General features: G+C 45.6%; 1 protein-coding gene across 1 annotated transcript in view; it reads right to left on the reverse strand.

The window, feature by feature from the left end:
- Positions 1-771: 771 nt before the first annotated feature.
- Positions 772-17305, reverse strand: part of Xdh (xanthine dehydrogenase) — a 64095-nt gene continuing 47561 nt past the window's right edge. The window contains exons 25-36 of the mRNA XM_041631042.1: positions 14725-14916; positions 14413-14558; positions 13550-13631; positions 12973-13068; positions 12312-12440; positions 11630-11704; positions 10289-10341; positions 7532-7646; positions 6648-6713; positions 5059-5247; positions 3183-3359; positions 772-1150 (exon numbers count right to left, since the gene is read on the reverse strand). Coding sequence (XP_041486976.1) covers positions 1097-1150; positions 3183-3359; positions 5059-5247; positions 6648-6713; positions 7532-7646; positions 10289-10341; positions 11630-11704; positions 12312-12440; positions 12973-13068; positions 13550-13631; positions 14413-14558; positions 14725-14916 — 1374 coding nt within the window. The 3' untranslated portion in view covers positions 772-1096. The remainder of the gene's footprint in view (positions 1151-3182; positions 3360-5058; positions 5248-6647; positions 6714-7531; positions 7647-10288; positions 10342-11629; positions 11705-12311; positions 12441-12972; positions 13069-13549; positions 13632-14412; positions 14559-14724; positions 14917-17305) is intronic.

Below are 17305 nucleotides of genomic sequence, written 5' to 3' on the forward strand. Positions count from 1 at the left end.
CTGTCCACTCAGGACTGTGTTGTGCTGGAACCTCCTGCCAGGGCAATGAGAGAAGATGTTTGTCTTTCTCCCATTCTCCCCACCGACTGCAAGCACTTGAGGGATTCTACCCAGGGTTCATTAGGCTCAGACATTGCATAAGAGTGAAGGAAGCCAAGGCTTTGATAGCTGCAGCTCCGTTATGTAACTGGAGTTTTCGGGTCATATATTTATAGACTTAGGCAGGGAGATCTTAGTGGTGACTGTAGTTGAACCCGTTCACTTCCCAGTAAGATGAGGCACAGGAGGAGAAGATAACACTTGAAGGGCGCACAGCTGTCAAACTCGGGCTTTCCCCCTGGCTGATACTGATGTCAGTATCATCATTTCCAGGTGAAATCACTCCAAAGAAAGTTCTGAAGACAAATCTTTTATATATACATGGGGGTGGGGTGGGGAGAGACCTAGCACACTGTGTGGACTGAATAATTGGATTGGTTGGAGTTTTGCATCAGAGAATAATCTTATTTTAATAGTCAACAATACTGGAGCTAAGCTCAAATTCATTTTATTCTTTATTATTGTCTTCCATGATCCAAAGTAGTCAGAGGTTTTAATCTCCTTCACTGTCTCACGGCAAAATAAGAGTGCGTGGCTCTGGGGTTACAATGTGGCATTCTCGAGACCAGCCTGGTCTACAAGAGCTAGTTCCAGGACAGGCTCCAAAACCACAGAGAAACCCTGTCTCGAAAAACCAAAAAAAAAAAAAAAAACAAAAAAAAAAAAACAATGTGGCATTCTCTGGTCTGAGGGAAAGCTTTCTGAAGACAGGCATTTGGACCTGGAGATACTTTGGTTTGAGCTGCAGGAGCTGTGTGAGAGTCCTTCCACGGGGCTTAACTCACCACTGAAACCCGGCATCTCTCCATTTGCTCATCATTTTGTTTGCAACTCCTATTTGGATCACGACTGTCTTAATGCATTCCATTTTCCTAAAAACTCCATCCTGCTGAATCAGCTCTCCCATGCAGCAAATGGGAATCTGGATACTACTGTATGGAATTCCAGCTCCACGGAAGCCCCGCTATAGTACAAAACGGGGCTGAGGACTCTCTCTTCAGACCCTCACGGACCAGGGTTTACAGTTGTTTTCTGATGTCCCAGTGACACACTAGGGAGGAATAAGAGAATTCTCATTGACATGGTTTTTTTTTTCATGGTGTCCCTCCCACTCCATCCCAATACATGCCACCTCCTAGCACAGACAATACCATACTAAGATCAAATCCCATTTTACAGTCTTAGTCGTGGGAAACACCCTCAGCACAGGACCTCTTAAAATCCTAGTCCTTCATACATTTTTACTGAGTACCTGCCAGGTGGCTACCACTCCAGCGGGCTCTGGGGAGACGATGATAAACATTACAGATGTGGTCCCCTTGCACATGGCACTCGCAGCCCTTAGAAACACAGCTGACGTGTGGAATCAGCTGTTCACGCAAGTCCACTGCAGGGGTTTAGCTACTGGGATGTTGGTACAGAGAGAAGAGTCTTTGTTCTAGGTTGGGGGCCTCTGAAGACCTCTTTGAATGATTGAGTTTTGCATCCCATTCCATGCAAGACGCTGACAATGCAACCTGTTCATAGGTATCACTCTTGTTAAAGATACAGGGCTTGGATAACCATCAGCAGTGGAGATCATGGTGGGTTCTGGGTAACCGGAATGAAGCTGCACATCTGCAGGAACCTCACACGTGTTTTGTGGTTCTTACCTCCTAGCTAAAGCAGTCAGCAGGCATGAGAGCGGCCTGACTGGGAATCCTTCTCACTCAGTACTGAGATCTAGATGTTGTAATAGGAACGGCGGGCCGCTTCCCACCACCCGGCTAGCTTTACCCAAAATAATTACACAGAAACTGTATTCTTTTAAACACTGCCTGGCCCATTAGTTCCAGCCCCTTATTGGCTAGCTCTTACAAATTGATCTAACCCATTTCTAATAATCTGTGTAGCCCACGAGGTGGCTTACCAGGGAAGATCTTAACCTGCGTCTGCCTGGAGTGGAAGAATCATGGCGGCTCACTGACTCAGCTTCTTTCTCCCAGCATTCTGTTCTGCCTACTCCACCCACCTAAGGGATTGCCTATCAAAATGGGCCAAGGCAGTTTCTTTATTAGCCAATGACCTTCCTCCATCATCTAGATGTCAGGTTCTCTTCACTTGAGGACTTACCCTATCTATTCCTCATACCTGGGATATTTGGAAGTAGTAAGTATTCACTTTACCTCTCAACCCTTACCTACCTGCTAATCCAACAGAGGTTTTGAGTACTACTGGAGATCTCTGTATGTAGGTAGCTACTGTATTGCACAGCTCACGCTGAGCTGGCTCTGAGATTCCATGGAGTAAAAGCATGTTCCTAGCATATTCTCTTCTTCTCTGGCATCACCCACCAAACATAAAACAAAGAGACTTCCCAAAGGGATTCTGAGGACCATAGAATGCCTCTATTGCAGTGGTTCTCAACCTATGGGTCACGACCACTTTGGGGTTCACTTATCAGCTATCCTGATCCTCCATATCAGATTGCGATTCATACATATGACTCATAAGAGAAGCAAAATTACAGTTACAAAGTAACAATGAGATAATTTTATGGCTGTGGGTCACCACAATATGAAGAACTGTATTAAAGGTGGCAGCACCAGAAAGGTCAAGAACTACTGTTCCATCACCCACCCCGCCGGGCACCACATGGTGCAGTCATCTGGGTCCCAGAAGGCTGTGAAGGAAGGCAAATGGTAATGTTGAGAGATTTGTCTTTAGCTTTCCCTCTCCACAGCACCTCATACGGTGTTTTTGACCGATGGGTTCCCCAGATGACAGTGATTAGCATAAAAGACTTGGCTGTTTAGGAGATGTAGCCGTCACCTGTAGCCAGCTGGAAGATGAAATCTGTAGATAACGGCTGTACAACACGCAACCCTCCCGCCACGAGAGCAGCCCATCTGCAAGCTGCAACTTCAAAGCGGCTGTTCATTATTCTCTTGCAAGGCCAACTCGGTGTCCCAGATGGCTCAATGAAGGCTGTCCTTGACCCAAGGCTGCCCGGGGAAACAGACCCGTGGCACCTTCCCTTCAAGTTTGCCAGTCGGCGCCTGTCCTCCCCTGGGTGACATGAGAGTTTTTGCAAAGTATCTTACCAGGGTGGTGAATTGATCCACGCAAGCATTTCGGATCTTCTCCGGGGTGGCAGGGCTGTCTAGCTGGAAAAGTTGTTTTGCGTTATCACCTCCGTGCTGAGCGCGAGCTGCGCGGATGGCATCCTTGATGGCGAAGAAGATAGACGAAGCCAGGAAGAGAGGCGGCTCCCCAACAGCCTGAATGGGTAGGACGTAGAACAGGGAATCAGCCAGAGTGGTTCCGGACCCTGTGTCTTCCCACAGACTCTGGAGGCCAGCCCACAATCCCTCACCAGGAAGACCAGTGATGCCCACGAAGAACTCCATCCAGCGCTAATGGAAACACACCAACTAAGGCAAGAGGAGGTCATCAAAACTAACAAAGGCCTGAGAAACTATTTCTTAAATGGCTGAACTTCATAGTTCTGTGTTTTTTGTTGTTGTTGTTGTTGTTTATTTTAACTCATCCTATGTCATTTTCTCTGATGATAACAAAATACACATTAATTATATAATATGCCTTTGAAGTTATAGTAAATGATTATTTTTATTACTCAGACAGGGTTTGGCTTTGAAACCCTGCCTAGTCTGGTTCTCATTATGTAACCTTAGTTGTCCTTGAATTTGCAGCAATTTTCCTGTCCCAGCCTCTAAAATGCCAAGATTACAGGTGTGCACCACCGTGCCTGGCTACTGTTTTATAAATAAAACACTTGGCACGAGTCTTAGCCCCTTCCTCCGGTACTGGCCTAGGGGAATCGTCTGTCTGGAGCTCTGACAGCAATGTTTAGCATGCACTGCAGTTACAAGATCGGATCGGCTAGAATTACAGGCACCTCCTAAAAGAGGTTGGCTTTTCTTCCCCGTGGGGCAGAGATTGAAGACCACCTACATCAGAATCACCAAGGATACTTACTGTTAAAATGTAAGTGCTGAGATTCTACATCCTGGAACTACAGGCCCAAAATTTCTGGGGTTATTTATTTTAATTATCTATTTTTATGTGTATTCACGGTTTGCCTACATGTATATCTGTGTGTGCATGTCAGATGCCCTAGAACTGGAGTTACAGACAGTTGTGAGCTGCCATGTGGATGCTGGGAATTGAACCTGGGTCCTTCTGGAAGACCAGGCAGTGTTCTTAACCAGTGAGCCATCTCTTTAGCCCCAGTTTCTGGGGATATGATCCCTAGAGATGGACTTTTCTCATGAGTCTCATGACCTTAACATATTGTCCTTTGTAAGAATTAACAGCTAAGGTCACGACATATTCCAGACCCTACCTGCCCACATCAGCATAGCAAACCCTGACATGAGCAAACATTTCATTGCCTACAAGTCATGATTTTCCTTCCTTCAAAGATACAGGACTATGAGAATAAGCTATGTTGATCTACAACCATGTTCTGCACTCTCTGAGGACAAGAATGAAGGATGTTCTCTGTGTATAATTCCCTAGCCTTGTTAGTAAGGTTTTAAGGTTGGATCTCAACAACTAGAGGGGGTGATGAAGTATTGGAAGGTGCCCCACTCCTCTACAATGTGTGTGTTGGTTTTTATAAGAACATGGAGATGCTGGATTTATAAAAAATCATCTCTGAGGACCAAGGACCATGATGCATGACTGCAGACTGAGCATAGGTCAGAATTTGACCCTTGGGATCTGGTTAAGGAATCTCTCTGAGGCTCCCAGCAGGAGCCAGCTTGCAGTTAAGAGCTCAAGCTGTGTCCTCGGCCATGGCCACTTTCATTGTTTCTCAGCTCTGCCGCCTTCCCAGAGCTTGTGCCAATCCTCTTCCTTCTGTAGGAAGAGGATTGCAGACCCTCCAGGTGAGTCACCCACTGTGACCTCCCATCCCACGGGTGAGAAGGCAGTTCAGACCCACAATCGCAGTACCTTGGAGGCATAGATGGCCTTCTTGTTGGGACAGTCACGGAGCAGCGACACTCTGAACTCAATAGGGATGCTGCCAAATGCAGGGATCTTGTAGGTACTGGGGCCAAGAGTGTGCAGCTTCCCCTCAGGAGAGTAGTGTAGCTCCTCCATAGTGAAGAGACCAAGGCCCTGAACAAATGCCCCTTCTATCTATAGGACAAAAGGTGACCATGGTTACCACCTCACCTTTAGCTCCACCCCCCAGGAGAGATACTGATAGCTACAACGAACGCAAAAACCTGACCTATATAGTGAGGCCTTGAAGGAGGCTAAAACAGCCTTCAACCGCCTGTCTGGCTCTTGCCTCAGTACAAAGGCATCTCGAATGACATGTCACTAAACTTGGTCTTAAGATGAACAGAGACCCAGAACATGTCAGCACAGTGGCAAGTACCGTTTCTCATCCAAACCTGCCACTGCGTAGAAGAAGATGCTGTGTCCATGGCATCACTGGTGAGCTAACAGTGAGAAACAAGCTCGTCGGAGAGGTTTCTTGAGTAGCAAATTCTTAAAAATTTACCTCCAGCCTTGTTGGGTTTTCTCTCCTGCCTGTCTTCTGGGAGGAAGTGTCCCCTCCATGTCTTAAATCTAAAGCACCCTCTACACTGTCTGCTGGTCCCCATCGGCTCCCCATCCCCTATTCAGAAGAGTGATATGGATGCTGCCAAAGGCTGAACAAACACAAGACCAGGCGTTGTCAATAATCTTTGCATCCATAGTACTTGACACAATGCCTGCCTACATAGGGTATCCCCCAAGCAGGTGTGTGTGTGTGTGTGTGTGTGTGTGTGTGTGTGCTGACTACAGAGTAGATTGGCCTTTTTCTTTTTAAAAATACACTCATATTTTCTACCAGATGTCACAATCTCAAATTGTGATTTCTCCCCTGTCTTCTCCAGCTTGGCCTATTCTATTAATTCCATACTTTCCAAAAGTGGTTTTCATTGGGCCGTCTTCCTCCTCATGGTTGGTCCCATGTTGTTTGGTGGATTCCTCCACCCCTCTAGTCCTACTACCTAGAAAGTAATTTATCCAATGTCCTGGGTCAGCGAGAAATGGGGAGACAGTCGGTTCTTCTGACCTCAGGTCCCACTGCCTAGGACTCAATCCCGGTGTCTATTTCCTTCCTACATTGTGCTGATTTCCAGCTGCTCAGTCCCTCTCTCTCTTTCTCTCCCTCTCTCCCTTACTCTTTCTCTCCTCTCCTTCCTCTTCCTTTCCCATCTCCCCCTCTTTTCCCTGTGTGTGCCTGTGTGTCTGCATCACATGTGAGCATCCAATGTCTTCTCATGGACCACACTGGTCTCTGGGGTGTGTGGCCGCCCTTCCTAAGTTAACTTATATTTGTTTGTTTTCTGATTTGAGAGTTTGGGTGGATGATTATCACTCTAACTCTTTCTTATGCAGAATAAGGGTCTCTAAGCACCATGCTCTGGCCAGGTTAAAAATGACAACATGCTGTGTCACTGGAGGCCGTCAGTAAACATAGTGAGGGTGGGCACACACTTCTGACATATTCTGTCCCCACCCTGGTCTCCCACAGACCTTACCTGTCCAATATCTATAGCAGGATTCAAGCTGGAACCAACATCCATGACGATATCTGTACGGAGATTCTGTGGATGGAAAACAGTTTGAGAAGAAATGCCTGGATTTAACCAGGTGTGTCTTGATAACACTTAGAGTCCCAATCCAAACAGCACTTTCTCAAGAGCCCTGGGCATACTGAGACAGCAGTTCCCACCACATCTTGACTGCCACTATCCAAGCTCACATTTGAGATCTTAGCAGCTAAGTAAGGGGTGGGCTGGAGACCTGACCTCACCACATAGCCACCTATGGGCGGTAAGAAAGGGTCTCCAGGTACTGGGGCTTTGGACCTGAATCTGGGTAAAGCATATGAGAAAGCAGTCAATAAACTATATTGTGGCTGAATCCAAAGCATCTTGGTTCTGTAGAGCCTATAAGGCAATAACTATATTATTAAAGAGCTGGGGTGGGGACTTAGGGTTTCACTTAGTTGGTAGAGTTCTGGCTTGTATGCGTGAGGTCCTCAGTTTACTCCCCCTAATAAAAATATATTAAAATAGATAAATGATTGAAATAATATGGGAAGAAGATTTTGTGCCACAGGGAGACAAATGATCCGCAATTTAAATCCAGCGTCCATTAGCAGCAGCTTATGGAGGATGTCCCACTCCCACTCAGCCTGGCTTTCTCTACGGCAATGACCTTCACTGAGCGAGGGCTCAGGCAGAAACTACGTGGCTCATGGCCTAAGGCGTGTGCTTGTTGGTCTTCATGGGGCATTCCCCTGCCTCTGACGTCAGGCCTGTTTCCTCACCAGAGAACGTGCCTCAACCAGCAACTCAGACGGCAGTGCGGTTGTTTTTCTTCTCTTCCCTCTCAGGCTAAAGGTTTGCACATGTCTTACCTTATGGTCCCCTGTTAAGCAGTCGATTTCGACTTCGGAGCAAGCCACCCCATAACTGAAATAGTGGAAGGGATTCCCGGAGTTTGTCTCAAAGCTATAGCCAAGGTTAGGTGTCCTATATGAGAAAAGAGGAAAAGGCTTGTGTTAGGCAAACCCACCCCCTTCCATTCATACTTCCCACCCCATAAATCTGTAAATCCTAAAGGCCTTTTGTTTCCATTCAGCCATCCTCCCCCAAAGCCCATGCCTTTCAAGTACTTTGAACTTTTAATGAAACCCAGATATTCTAGAGCATTTGGCTTGTGTGTCATTTTTCCAAAAACCACAGTATAAGCATTCTGTACAACCTGGCAGCATTTAGCAGAAGCGTGTTGGTTTCTGTGTGGTAGCGACAACAGTGACAGACATGCCTGCACTCGTGAAGGATGTGAAAATCACTTCCTCCAAGAGTGAGCGAGTGAGCCAGAATTCAAGGCCCTCAGCACTGCGACTCGACCTGGGATGGTTCTGAACTGTTCTCACAAGTGCACCTGCTCACCTTTCTCCAGGTGAAAGGTCACAAGATCAGGGCCTCAGAGCAGTCTGGGAGTAGCTTAAGCAGCCATTCCCCATCTCCTGGCCCCTTTGGAACTTCAATGAGTGATTTGAGAAAAATGTTATTGAGAGAAACAGATTTTGCATTTTGTGTGTGTTCCTTTGCAGAACCTGATTGCCCTGTACCATTGCCATAGCATATGTGAGAACCACATGCATACATATTAACCACCCCAGAGCCTAAAGTATGCTGTTTCTACAGTATTACATATTGCACATATACTTACTATATAATGTGAATTTATTTACTTGATTATATGTTGTGAAATAATCTTTTTGTACACTGTGAAGATTTGTCACTTGGATTGGTTTAATAAAAACCTGAATGGCCAAAAGCTAGTCAGGGTTTTCGGGAGAGAGAGAACTCTGGGAAGAAGAACAAAGATGCAGGGAGTCGCCAGCCAGATGGAGAGGAAGCAGAATGGGCATATAGAGCAAAGGTGATAAATCCATGAGACAACACATAGATGGGTAAAAATGGGTTAATTTAAGTTGTAAGAACTTGTTATCAGCAGAGCTTTCATACTAATAAGAAGTCTCTAAGTGGTTATTTGGGAGCTGGTAGGAGGGACAAAAAAAATCTGCCTACAATTATATAATGTAACCACATAATACTTACACACACATATATATGTATATATAATAATGTACATATAATACTATATGTGAACTGACATGACTAGAACTCACCCTCAAACCAAACCAACACAGGGCTGAGGGACAAGACTCCTCCCCAAGAAACTTCACTGTCTTTGAGCTCTGAAGTCACCTTGCTTATCTAGGTGGCCATTTAGAAGCCCTACCTGTGCTAAAGAGTCAGGGGAAGTAGGAGGAATTAGTTTGCATTTGTGTGGGATCACTGGGGTGGACAGCCTTCCTTATCAGCAGCCTGAATGCATTAAAGTCACACAGGAAACAGACTCAAGTGAGGCAGGAAGTCCCTTCCTGAATGTGGAGGCACTAGCCCATGGACTGGGGTCCAGAACTGAATAGAAGGGAAATAGAAAAGGTGAGCAGAGCAGCAGTCTTGACTCAGGCTGCAAGGGCTTGCTTTGCAGCCTCAGACTGTGAGACCCTTCCTTCCCCAGCTTGCCTTTTCTACAACAAAGAGAAAAGTAACCAATGCCTCGGTTATGAGCAAAGCATTTTATTCTCATATGAATATACAGTGCTCATAATAACCACATATTCTTCCAAGACATTTTAAAACCAACACGAGATGTTTTCAGTTAAATTTCCCAGAAACATTATGATGGACATTTGTGACATTTAATTTTAATTGTCAACTTGATATAATCTGGAATTGCCTGGGTAGTCTCAGTGAGCTGTTTTGACTGGTCTGGCCTGTGAATACATCTATGAAGGGTTTTCTTGGTTGAGTTCTTTGGAGGGGAAAACCCATCCTGAATGAGAACATCATCATGGCACGGGCTGGGCCCTGGACTGTGTCTGAGAGGAGGATATGAGCTGGGTGCAAGCATGAATTTCTTCTCTGCATTTAACTGTGGATGCACGGTGACCCAGTAGCTCAAGCTCCTGCTACCACAATAACGGACTATAACCTAGGACTATAGGATGAACCATTTCTTCCAATTGTTTCTTTTGTCAGGGAATTTTATCATAGCAACAGAACAGTCAATATAATCGTACTTTTTTAATAACTACAAAAACAGATGGGAGGGGTCTCCAGCTAATCACACTGTGATATACTTTTAAGACTGTAGAATGTGTGTACTCTCTTCTACGTCCCTTCTTCTGTGCTCACTGCACTAATAAAAGTTCCACCATACTCTGTATGTTGTAAGAGACGACTAAACCCTCCTGTTCTCCCGGGGGTGAGTCACTATGAAGAAACCCAATGACTTCACAAGGAAGTTACCCAAACACCTGTCATGGTGTGACTGAGCATCATATCCTGCAGAATACAGGACAGGACCGTCCTTCTCTTAGGAAATAGCACACTCAAAGGCCAGGACTAGAACTGGGGTCTTCTAATGCAGTGGCTCATACGTAGTTGGTAATTGAATGTAACAAAGCCTCTTTAGACACGAGTCCCACTGACATAATGAGAGATTTAGGGACACTGTGCTTCTCTGGCTGTGGGCTAACCAACCTTCAGAACTGTCAGCACACAGGAATGGACAAGAAAAGGATCGTACTTACTTATAAAATCCAGTAGCAGACAAACTCACTGCACTTGTGTAGGCAGCCATGACCTTGAGGAAGACAATGGCCATCAGGAAGGGACAATGGTGGTTTCCAAAGACCCAGCCCACTACTAAGCTCTCATTATTCCCATATTTTTAGATAACAGAACTAAGGCTTAGAGAAAGCAGCTTTTGACCTAGGATCTCACTAGACACATAATGCGTGTACTGGTGACTGGGGGTGACTTGCTGGTGTCATCTGCTCATGAAGGATACTGCACTACAGGGCTGGTGGCAGAGGACAAAGCTCAGAACAACAGGTTGAGTGGAAGAAAATTATCATCAAGGCTGCTGTGAAAATGTTACAGTTGCCTGACAAACATATGCACAAGTGACCAGAATTAAACTAGAGTAGAACTTATAGTACTTCATGCGTGCAATACTTAATGAAATGGGTGTGGAAAGGGAAGTTAGATCACACAAGACATGGAAAGAGAGTAGATGGGACATGAGAGCTTGTTTTCTCTAAATCTGTTGAAGTAAGGCTGTACTATCACATGGTTCATGGACAATCCTATTTCATTACTTTTGCCTCCTTGTCCCCTCGTGTGTGTGTGTGTGTGTGTGTGTGTGTGTGTGTGTGTGTGTTGTGCTGCAAGAGCTGAACATAGGGCCTTGCCTACTCCAGGTAAATGTTCTACCACTGAGCTAGATCCCCAGTCCTTGGCTTTTTGAGAAAGTATCTTTCTACATAGCTCAGGCTGGCCACTAATTCACAATCCCCCTGCCTCCACCAAGGATTACAGGCATGCAACACTTCTGAGAATTCTTAGCATGCAGACATCTAGTCTAGAATTCAGACAGCTAGCTCATTCTTATTGGGAATTTCTGTTTGATCACTCCTGGTGTCTAATGGGACATCTTCTAGGTCTCCCACAGATGACATAACAGTGGCCCCTAGACACAAAAGTTAGGTTAGGGGAGAGGCTGCCAAAGAGACCCTCAGAGACATGGAGTTTTGAGAAGACACACCTCTTTTGGGCCTGCTGGACATATGTGTGGATCCATGCCTGAATGAGCAAAGACATCACGAGGAGGTGCTTAAGGCAGACACTCCACCCTTCTAAGCTTGGAGGGCTGACTCCTAATCCAAACAAACATCAAGATCTTGGATCAAAAATTTTCCTCAAGGGGCCCATGAAGCATGAGCTTGTCCCTGCCCTGTGACTCAGGCATAGCTTCTTCTACTTGTGTGTGACTGGGTCGTCATCTACACGTGTTAGGTAGGGACAGAGGCCCTACTGTTGTTAATATACTTCTCCTTTGCAAAAAGTAGCTTGAACCAGCTCAGACTTACCCAGTCTTCCCAGGAGCCTTCGGGTTTCTTTTTCTTGAAAGGTTCCAGCCTTTTCAGTATGACCTGGCAAGCTTCCTGGAGGAACCCCAACACACACCAGGCATGTCAGTGTTCTGCCCTCTGTAGCCCAGGTGACACCTTAAGCCACTTGTAATACCCAATGCCCTGCAGTGCTACCTCCAAGTGCTACCCTCTGAACCTGATAGTGGGCCAGCATTGGCCTTTGTCTAGAGAGTCCTCCTGACACTACTACGCCTAAGCTACAGAGAGGGAACTGCTGAGGGAATCCCAGGGAGGTTTCTTCTCCCATTATGCCCCTTGATTGAGTCTATCTCCCATGTGACAAAGAGGCAAGTAGCTGGAACTCAGCTGACCCATATCAATTTCAGCCCATTATCTTGTGATAATCCTGGATTCTAATCCTGGGTAGTGTGATTCCCCAGAAGCCCCTGCTTGTCTTCCAATCCCCCTCTAACTCTGTAGCCAATTCTTCTGGCTTTGGTAGAAACAGTGATGCTGGAGTTTCTCTATTGTCGGGGTATATGGAGGGATGGCATCCTCACGGGTAGCAGAGCCAAGTCCTGACCACAGCCAAAGAGCCTACCCGCATCTATTTTCTCTTGAGACCCCAAACCCAGAGCCCATCCTCAGCCATGCAGGCTCCCCTAGGCGCGTCACTTACATAAACAGCCTGGCCGTTGATGTCAGCGCTGGCAGAGGCAGCCGTGGGAGAAGTGTTGGGGACAGTGTTGGTGCTCGTCTCGCTGATGTAAATCTTGGAGGTAGGGATTTTCAGAGCTCTGCTTGCCACCTGAAGCAAAGAAGATGCGCAACTCTCTGAGAAGGAGGTTATCATAGAGCTAGGCTGCCTTGTACGCTCTACTCTATTTATTCTGGAATGTTGTCTCACCCGACTGAGTTTGAAGAAGTACTTTTTAGTGGGGTCCGGTTGGCTTAGACATCCAGAAACCCATTGTGAGCAAATACTGGATTTTTTTTTTTAACCCGGATAAACTTCAAGAGCCAAGCAGATATTCTGGCATCAATCCAGCACCATTAGCCACACTCCCCTGAGAGGTCTTGCAGAGTGAGGGAAATGAGCTGTTCTCACACATAGGATGAGCTCAGAGCCCAGCATGGCAGTGAAGGACACTTCCTCAGAGATTGCATAGTCAAACTTTTAGCACAGATAAGGAAAGAGACCAAGATGGGGAAGACTTGCCCAAGGCCATGTATAAACGTGCTCTGGGGCCTGTCGCTCCTCCTGGAACATCACCCTTCTCAGCTTTCCCCAGCATCTTCCAGACTCCAGACATCCCAGACACGATCCTCAGGCTTCTCACCTGAACCATCTTGGTGTGAAGACCTTGGCCCATCTCAGTACCCCCATGTGTCAGCAGTACCGAACCATCAGTATACACATGGATCAGGGCACCTCCCTAAGGAAGGAGAAAGGCCAGACACAACATTTGGTAAATTCTGCTACAGTTCAAGCTTTGAAACTGAAGGTACAGAGTCCAGGAAGAAGAGAACCATCCGCCAGGTTTTAGATAGAAACCCAGGCAAAACCACACAGCATAAATCTGGCTATTTAATTAAGTAGCCCTTTAGGAGTACACAAAATGTTTACACCCCTTCCACTCCTGAGAAGAAAGTAGGTCATTTCTCTCTGTACCAATGCTATAGCTGAAGAAACACAATGAAGAAACCGAGTATCTGTGTATAGTCTTGTAGTCATAAAGGCCAGAAATAGAAGTCGCCCCCCTCCCTGTCTCACTGCTCCTTCACACACTACACCAACGGGGTGTGCAAATTTCACCTTATTTCAGCAGCAGAAGACCCCTCGTCAGGTCTGCTACTGGTGATGAGGGATTCCTCTTGTCACACCCGAGGACATGGCTAAGTCATTTAAGTAATTACCTGGTTCAGAAAAGGAACTGTGAAGCTTATTCCAAACTTGGTTGGGATTATGCACAGTCCTCTCTTTTTCCAACAATTCTCCCTGGAGAGAAAAGAACATTCCAGATCTTATTCTGTGGACCGAGATCCACTTGCCTCTGCCTCCCATGTGCTGGGATTATTTCAGTTAACGTTTTTGTATTTAATCAGAACAGGACATCCTTGTAGCCGTAAACATAGTCACTGTCATAATGAGAGGTAGAAATCTAGGTTCTGGTCTTCCAGTGCAGGTGGTACAAACTTCAAAGTACTATAGACTATCCTCCCTAAGTGACTTTGCATTCAGACAGTGTACCCTAATGACCTTCGACTGTCCTTGTCCCAAGGAGGACGATAATGATGCTTTCTCAATACATTTGTTCAAACACGTAATTCTGTGAAGAAGATAGCCTTTTATCTTTATTTTATTTATCTTTATTTATTATTTATATAATTATCCCTGCTTTAGAGATGAGTTAACTGAGGCCCACTTCAGAGACACAGGATGACTGCCAACATCAAGTGTATTTGCTAATTTCAAAGGTATCTGTGTTGGTCCCCAACCAATTCTTTCAATAATGTGGTACTCTCAAAAAGGGCACAAATAGATACAGATGAACCACGATTGATGGACTCTGATGCTGAGTGAAGGCTGATGGTCCCTGTTGCTGGGCTAAAGATCTTCATCTGATATCAAGGAGATAGTTATCAATGAGTTAATTGCTTCAGTAGCCTCAGAAATTGTCCAATAAACCATCAGCTTGTTATTTGGGTATCGGTAGAATGGCTGGACCATAGCCAAGTGAGAGCACATCAGAACAGTAGACGCCCCACCCTGCACTTACTTGTTGAACTTCTCCACTTCCTTCTTGCGAGCATAATACTGAGAGCTCGCTATGCATTCATCCCAGCACCTGGGCACGGTGAACCCCTCCAGCTTCTGGTTGAAGTGAGTTAGGTCTCCTTCTTTGTACATGTTCTTTCTCCGTACCTTCCCAAGAAGAGAGACACTTAGGTCTTACAGCTTCTGGGTGCCTCCTGTTTATACTCCCTGCTCCAGGAGATGTCCTAGATAAGAGTCTCACACACCACCACCACCACCACCACCACCACAACCCTGCTGCCAAGAATAAGCTTAGGCTGTTAGGCCAGCTCACCTCCTCTGGGGGTAGCCCACAGGTCACGGCAACCTCGCTCATCCAGTGTTCTGCGATTAGCATCCCCTGAGGACCCCCGAAGCCTCGGAAGGCTGTGTTGGAGGGCAGGTTGGTCTTACATATCCTCCCAGTGCCCCGAATATTGGGTATCTTATAGGTGTTGTCCATGTGGAATAGAGCTCGATCCATTATCTGAGGCAGAAGAAACCAAAGAGCATAGTGCATGGAAATCCACTGACTTCTTTCACATGTCAGCACGGGAAATGAACTCATGACTGTGTTCCCTAGCCCAGCTGTGAACATCTCTATTTAAGACCATGTTATTCTCTCCTCTAGGTAACTTATCCTCCTATGCAGGTCTCCAACTGGTCTCCGTCATAGGAATCCTTCCCAGGACCTCCAGTTGGAACTGTTTTCTCCTTTCAAAAGTAAAAAGGTGATATTTTTTGGTCCACTGCAGGTTTGTTTTCTTTTAAAGATTTGAGTGTGTGTGAGCCTGTGTGTGCCCATGTGAAGGCATGTGTGCCTGTGTGCATGTGCCTGTAGAGGCCAGAAGAGGCTGCCAAAGTCCCTAAAACTAGAGTTACAGGTGGTTAGAAGCCATCTGACACAGGTCTAGGAATTGAACATTGGTCCTTGGGAAGAACAAGTGCTCTTAACCCCTGAACTATCTCTCTAGTCCTATAAATTTGCTTTATATCCATTAAAATTGCACTATAAAGAGTCAATCCCTATGTAAGTCATGTTCTGTGAGCCAGAAGTCTCTTCCAAGTTCCTTCCTCCACACTCCTGAAGCAGCAAGGCACCTATAGTTTATAAAGCTGCTGCTTCTACGGGTCGGTTGGTTGGTCGGTCGCTCAATCGGTCCAGTGTTTGTACATGTCTGTGTGTATACACATTCGTGCATGTGTGTATCTGCTTGTGGAGGTCAGGGGTCAATGCTGGACATCTTTCTCAATCATGCTTCTTCTTCTATTCTGAGACAGGGTTTCCCACTGAACCAGGAGTCATGAATTTGTCTAGAATGGGTGATCAGGAAGTTCCAGGGACCCACCAGTCTCTGCCCACTCCCTGTCTCCAAACACTAGGATTGCAGGCAGGTGCTGTTGTATCTGGCTTTTATGTAGGTGCTGGGGTCAAACTCAAACCCTCATGTCTGTGCACCATGTCCCCAGCCCCTTTTCTCACATATTTAGGCCAACTTCTTCATATTCATATCATATTTCAGGGTCCAGTTTCAGACTGTCTCTTTCTTTCTTTTTTGGTTTTTCAAGACAGGGTTTCTTTGTATAACCCTGATTGTCCTGGAACTTGTTCTGTAGATCAGACTGGCCTTAAACTCAGAGATTCACTTGCCTCTGCCTCCCAAGTGGTGGGATTAAAGGTGTGCCACCACCACCCAGCTTAGACTTTTCATAGTGCCTTCCCAATTTGGAAAGGGGAAGTTTTGTCCCTGCCTTGTCCCCTTTCCTCCCCAGACATACTAGCTTCCTATCTCTCAATATAGTTGTATTTTGGTCAAATCAAAATACTCAGTTTGCTATTATAAATCTGTACACATTACAGCTCAATCAGGAAGTTACTGTGTGATATCTCTCTCTCTCTCTCTCTCTCTCTCTCTCTCTCTCTCTCTCTCACACACACACACACACACACACACACAAAACACATTTTCAGCTCAAAGATAATCATTAACTTTAGTTTTTCATTGGTTTTGTTTTCTATGTATATATTACTAACCCTTGTAAAGTTTCTCTTAATCTGTTCAGTTACATCAGATATTTTTCATTTGTTTCTAGAAAAGCAAGAAACTATTTCTGGAACTGACTGACCTACTCTAGTTTAGCCCAGCTACCTGCTAAAGCCACTGTCCAGCTGCTGCCTTTAGTGCCGCCTTCACACCCTCCCTGATTCCCCTTGCCTCTATATTTTTCTGTTCCTGGAACTCCGGTGTTTCTCTTTCAGTTCCGCTCACTCTTCTTTGGGTGCATTTGTTAGCATTGTCTCAAGAGTGGGGGTACGTCTAAGGCTCAGAGTCAGAGGAACAGGATGCTTGCTATGGAACTGCATCTCCTAGATACTTCTAAGATGCTACATCCCTGAAGTCTCTCCAGCATGGCTGCCTAAACAAGACCTAAACACCGACAACACTTACAGATGCGCTAATGTGGAAAATGGAAATCCCATGGAGCCTCAACCCTTGACCAAGCACTACAGGCAGTCAAGGTGTGCTGAGAGCAGAAGAAACAGTCTTCCCCAGGGAAGTGCCCCAGTTGACTATGTAACATAATACAGACTAAGATGTATTGATGTATTTAGGAATGTGTGTGTGTGAAACAATAATATTTTAAAAAGAGGCCATGAATTTGAGAGAGAGCAAGGAAGGGGTTAAGGGGAAGAAAAGGAAATGATGTAACTATATTTTAATTTTTAAGGAAAGAATGACTATACGCATTTACTGTGCTCTCACTCTTCACTGGCTCTAAATAAGAGTCTTCATTGTAAATTTACTCATTTCCCACTGTATATCAATATACATTATATATTCTAATCCCCCAATACTGAGGAACAACAAAACACC

The sequence above is a fragment of the Microtus oregoni genome, unplaced genomic scaffold (genome assembly GCF_018167655.1).
Source record: "Microtus oregoni isolate MIOR12 unplaced genomic scaffold, Mior012 000036F_ref0000092, whole genome shotgun sequence".
NCBI classification, from domain to species: Eukaryota; Metazoa; Chordata; class Mammalia; order Rodentia; family Cricetidae; genus Microtus; species Microtus oregoni.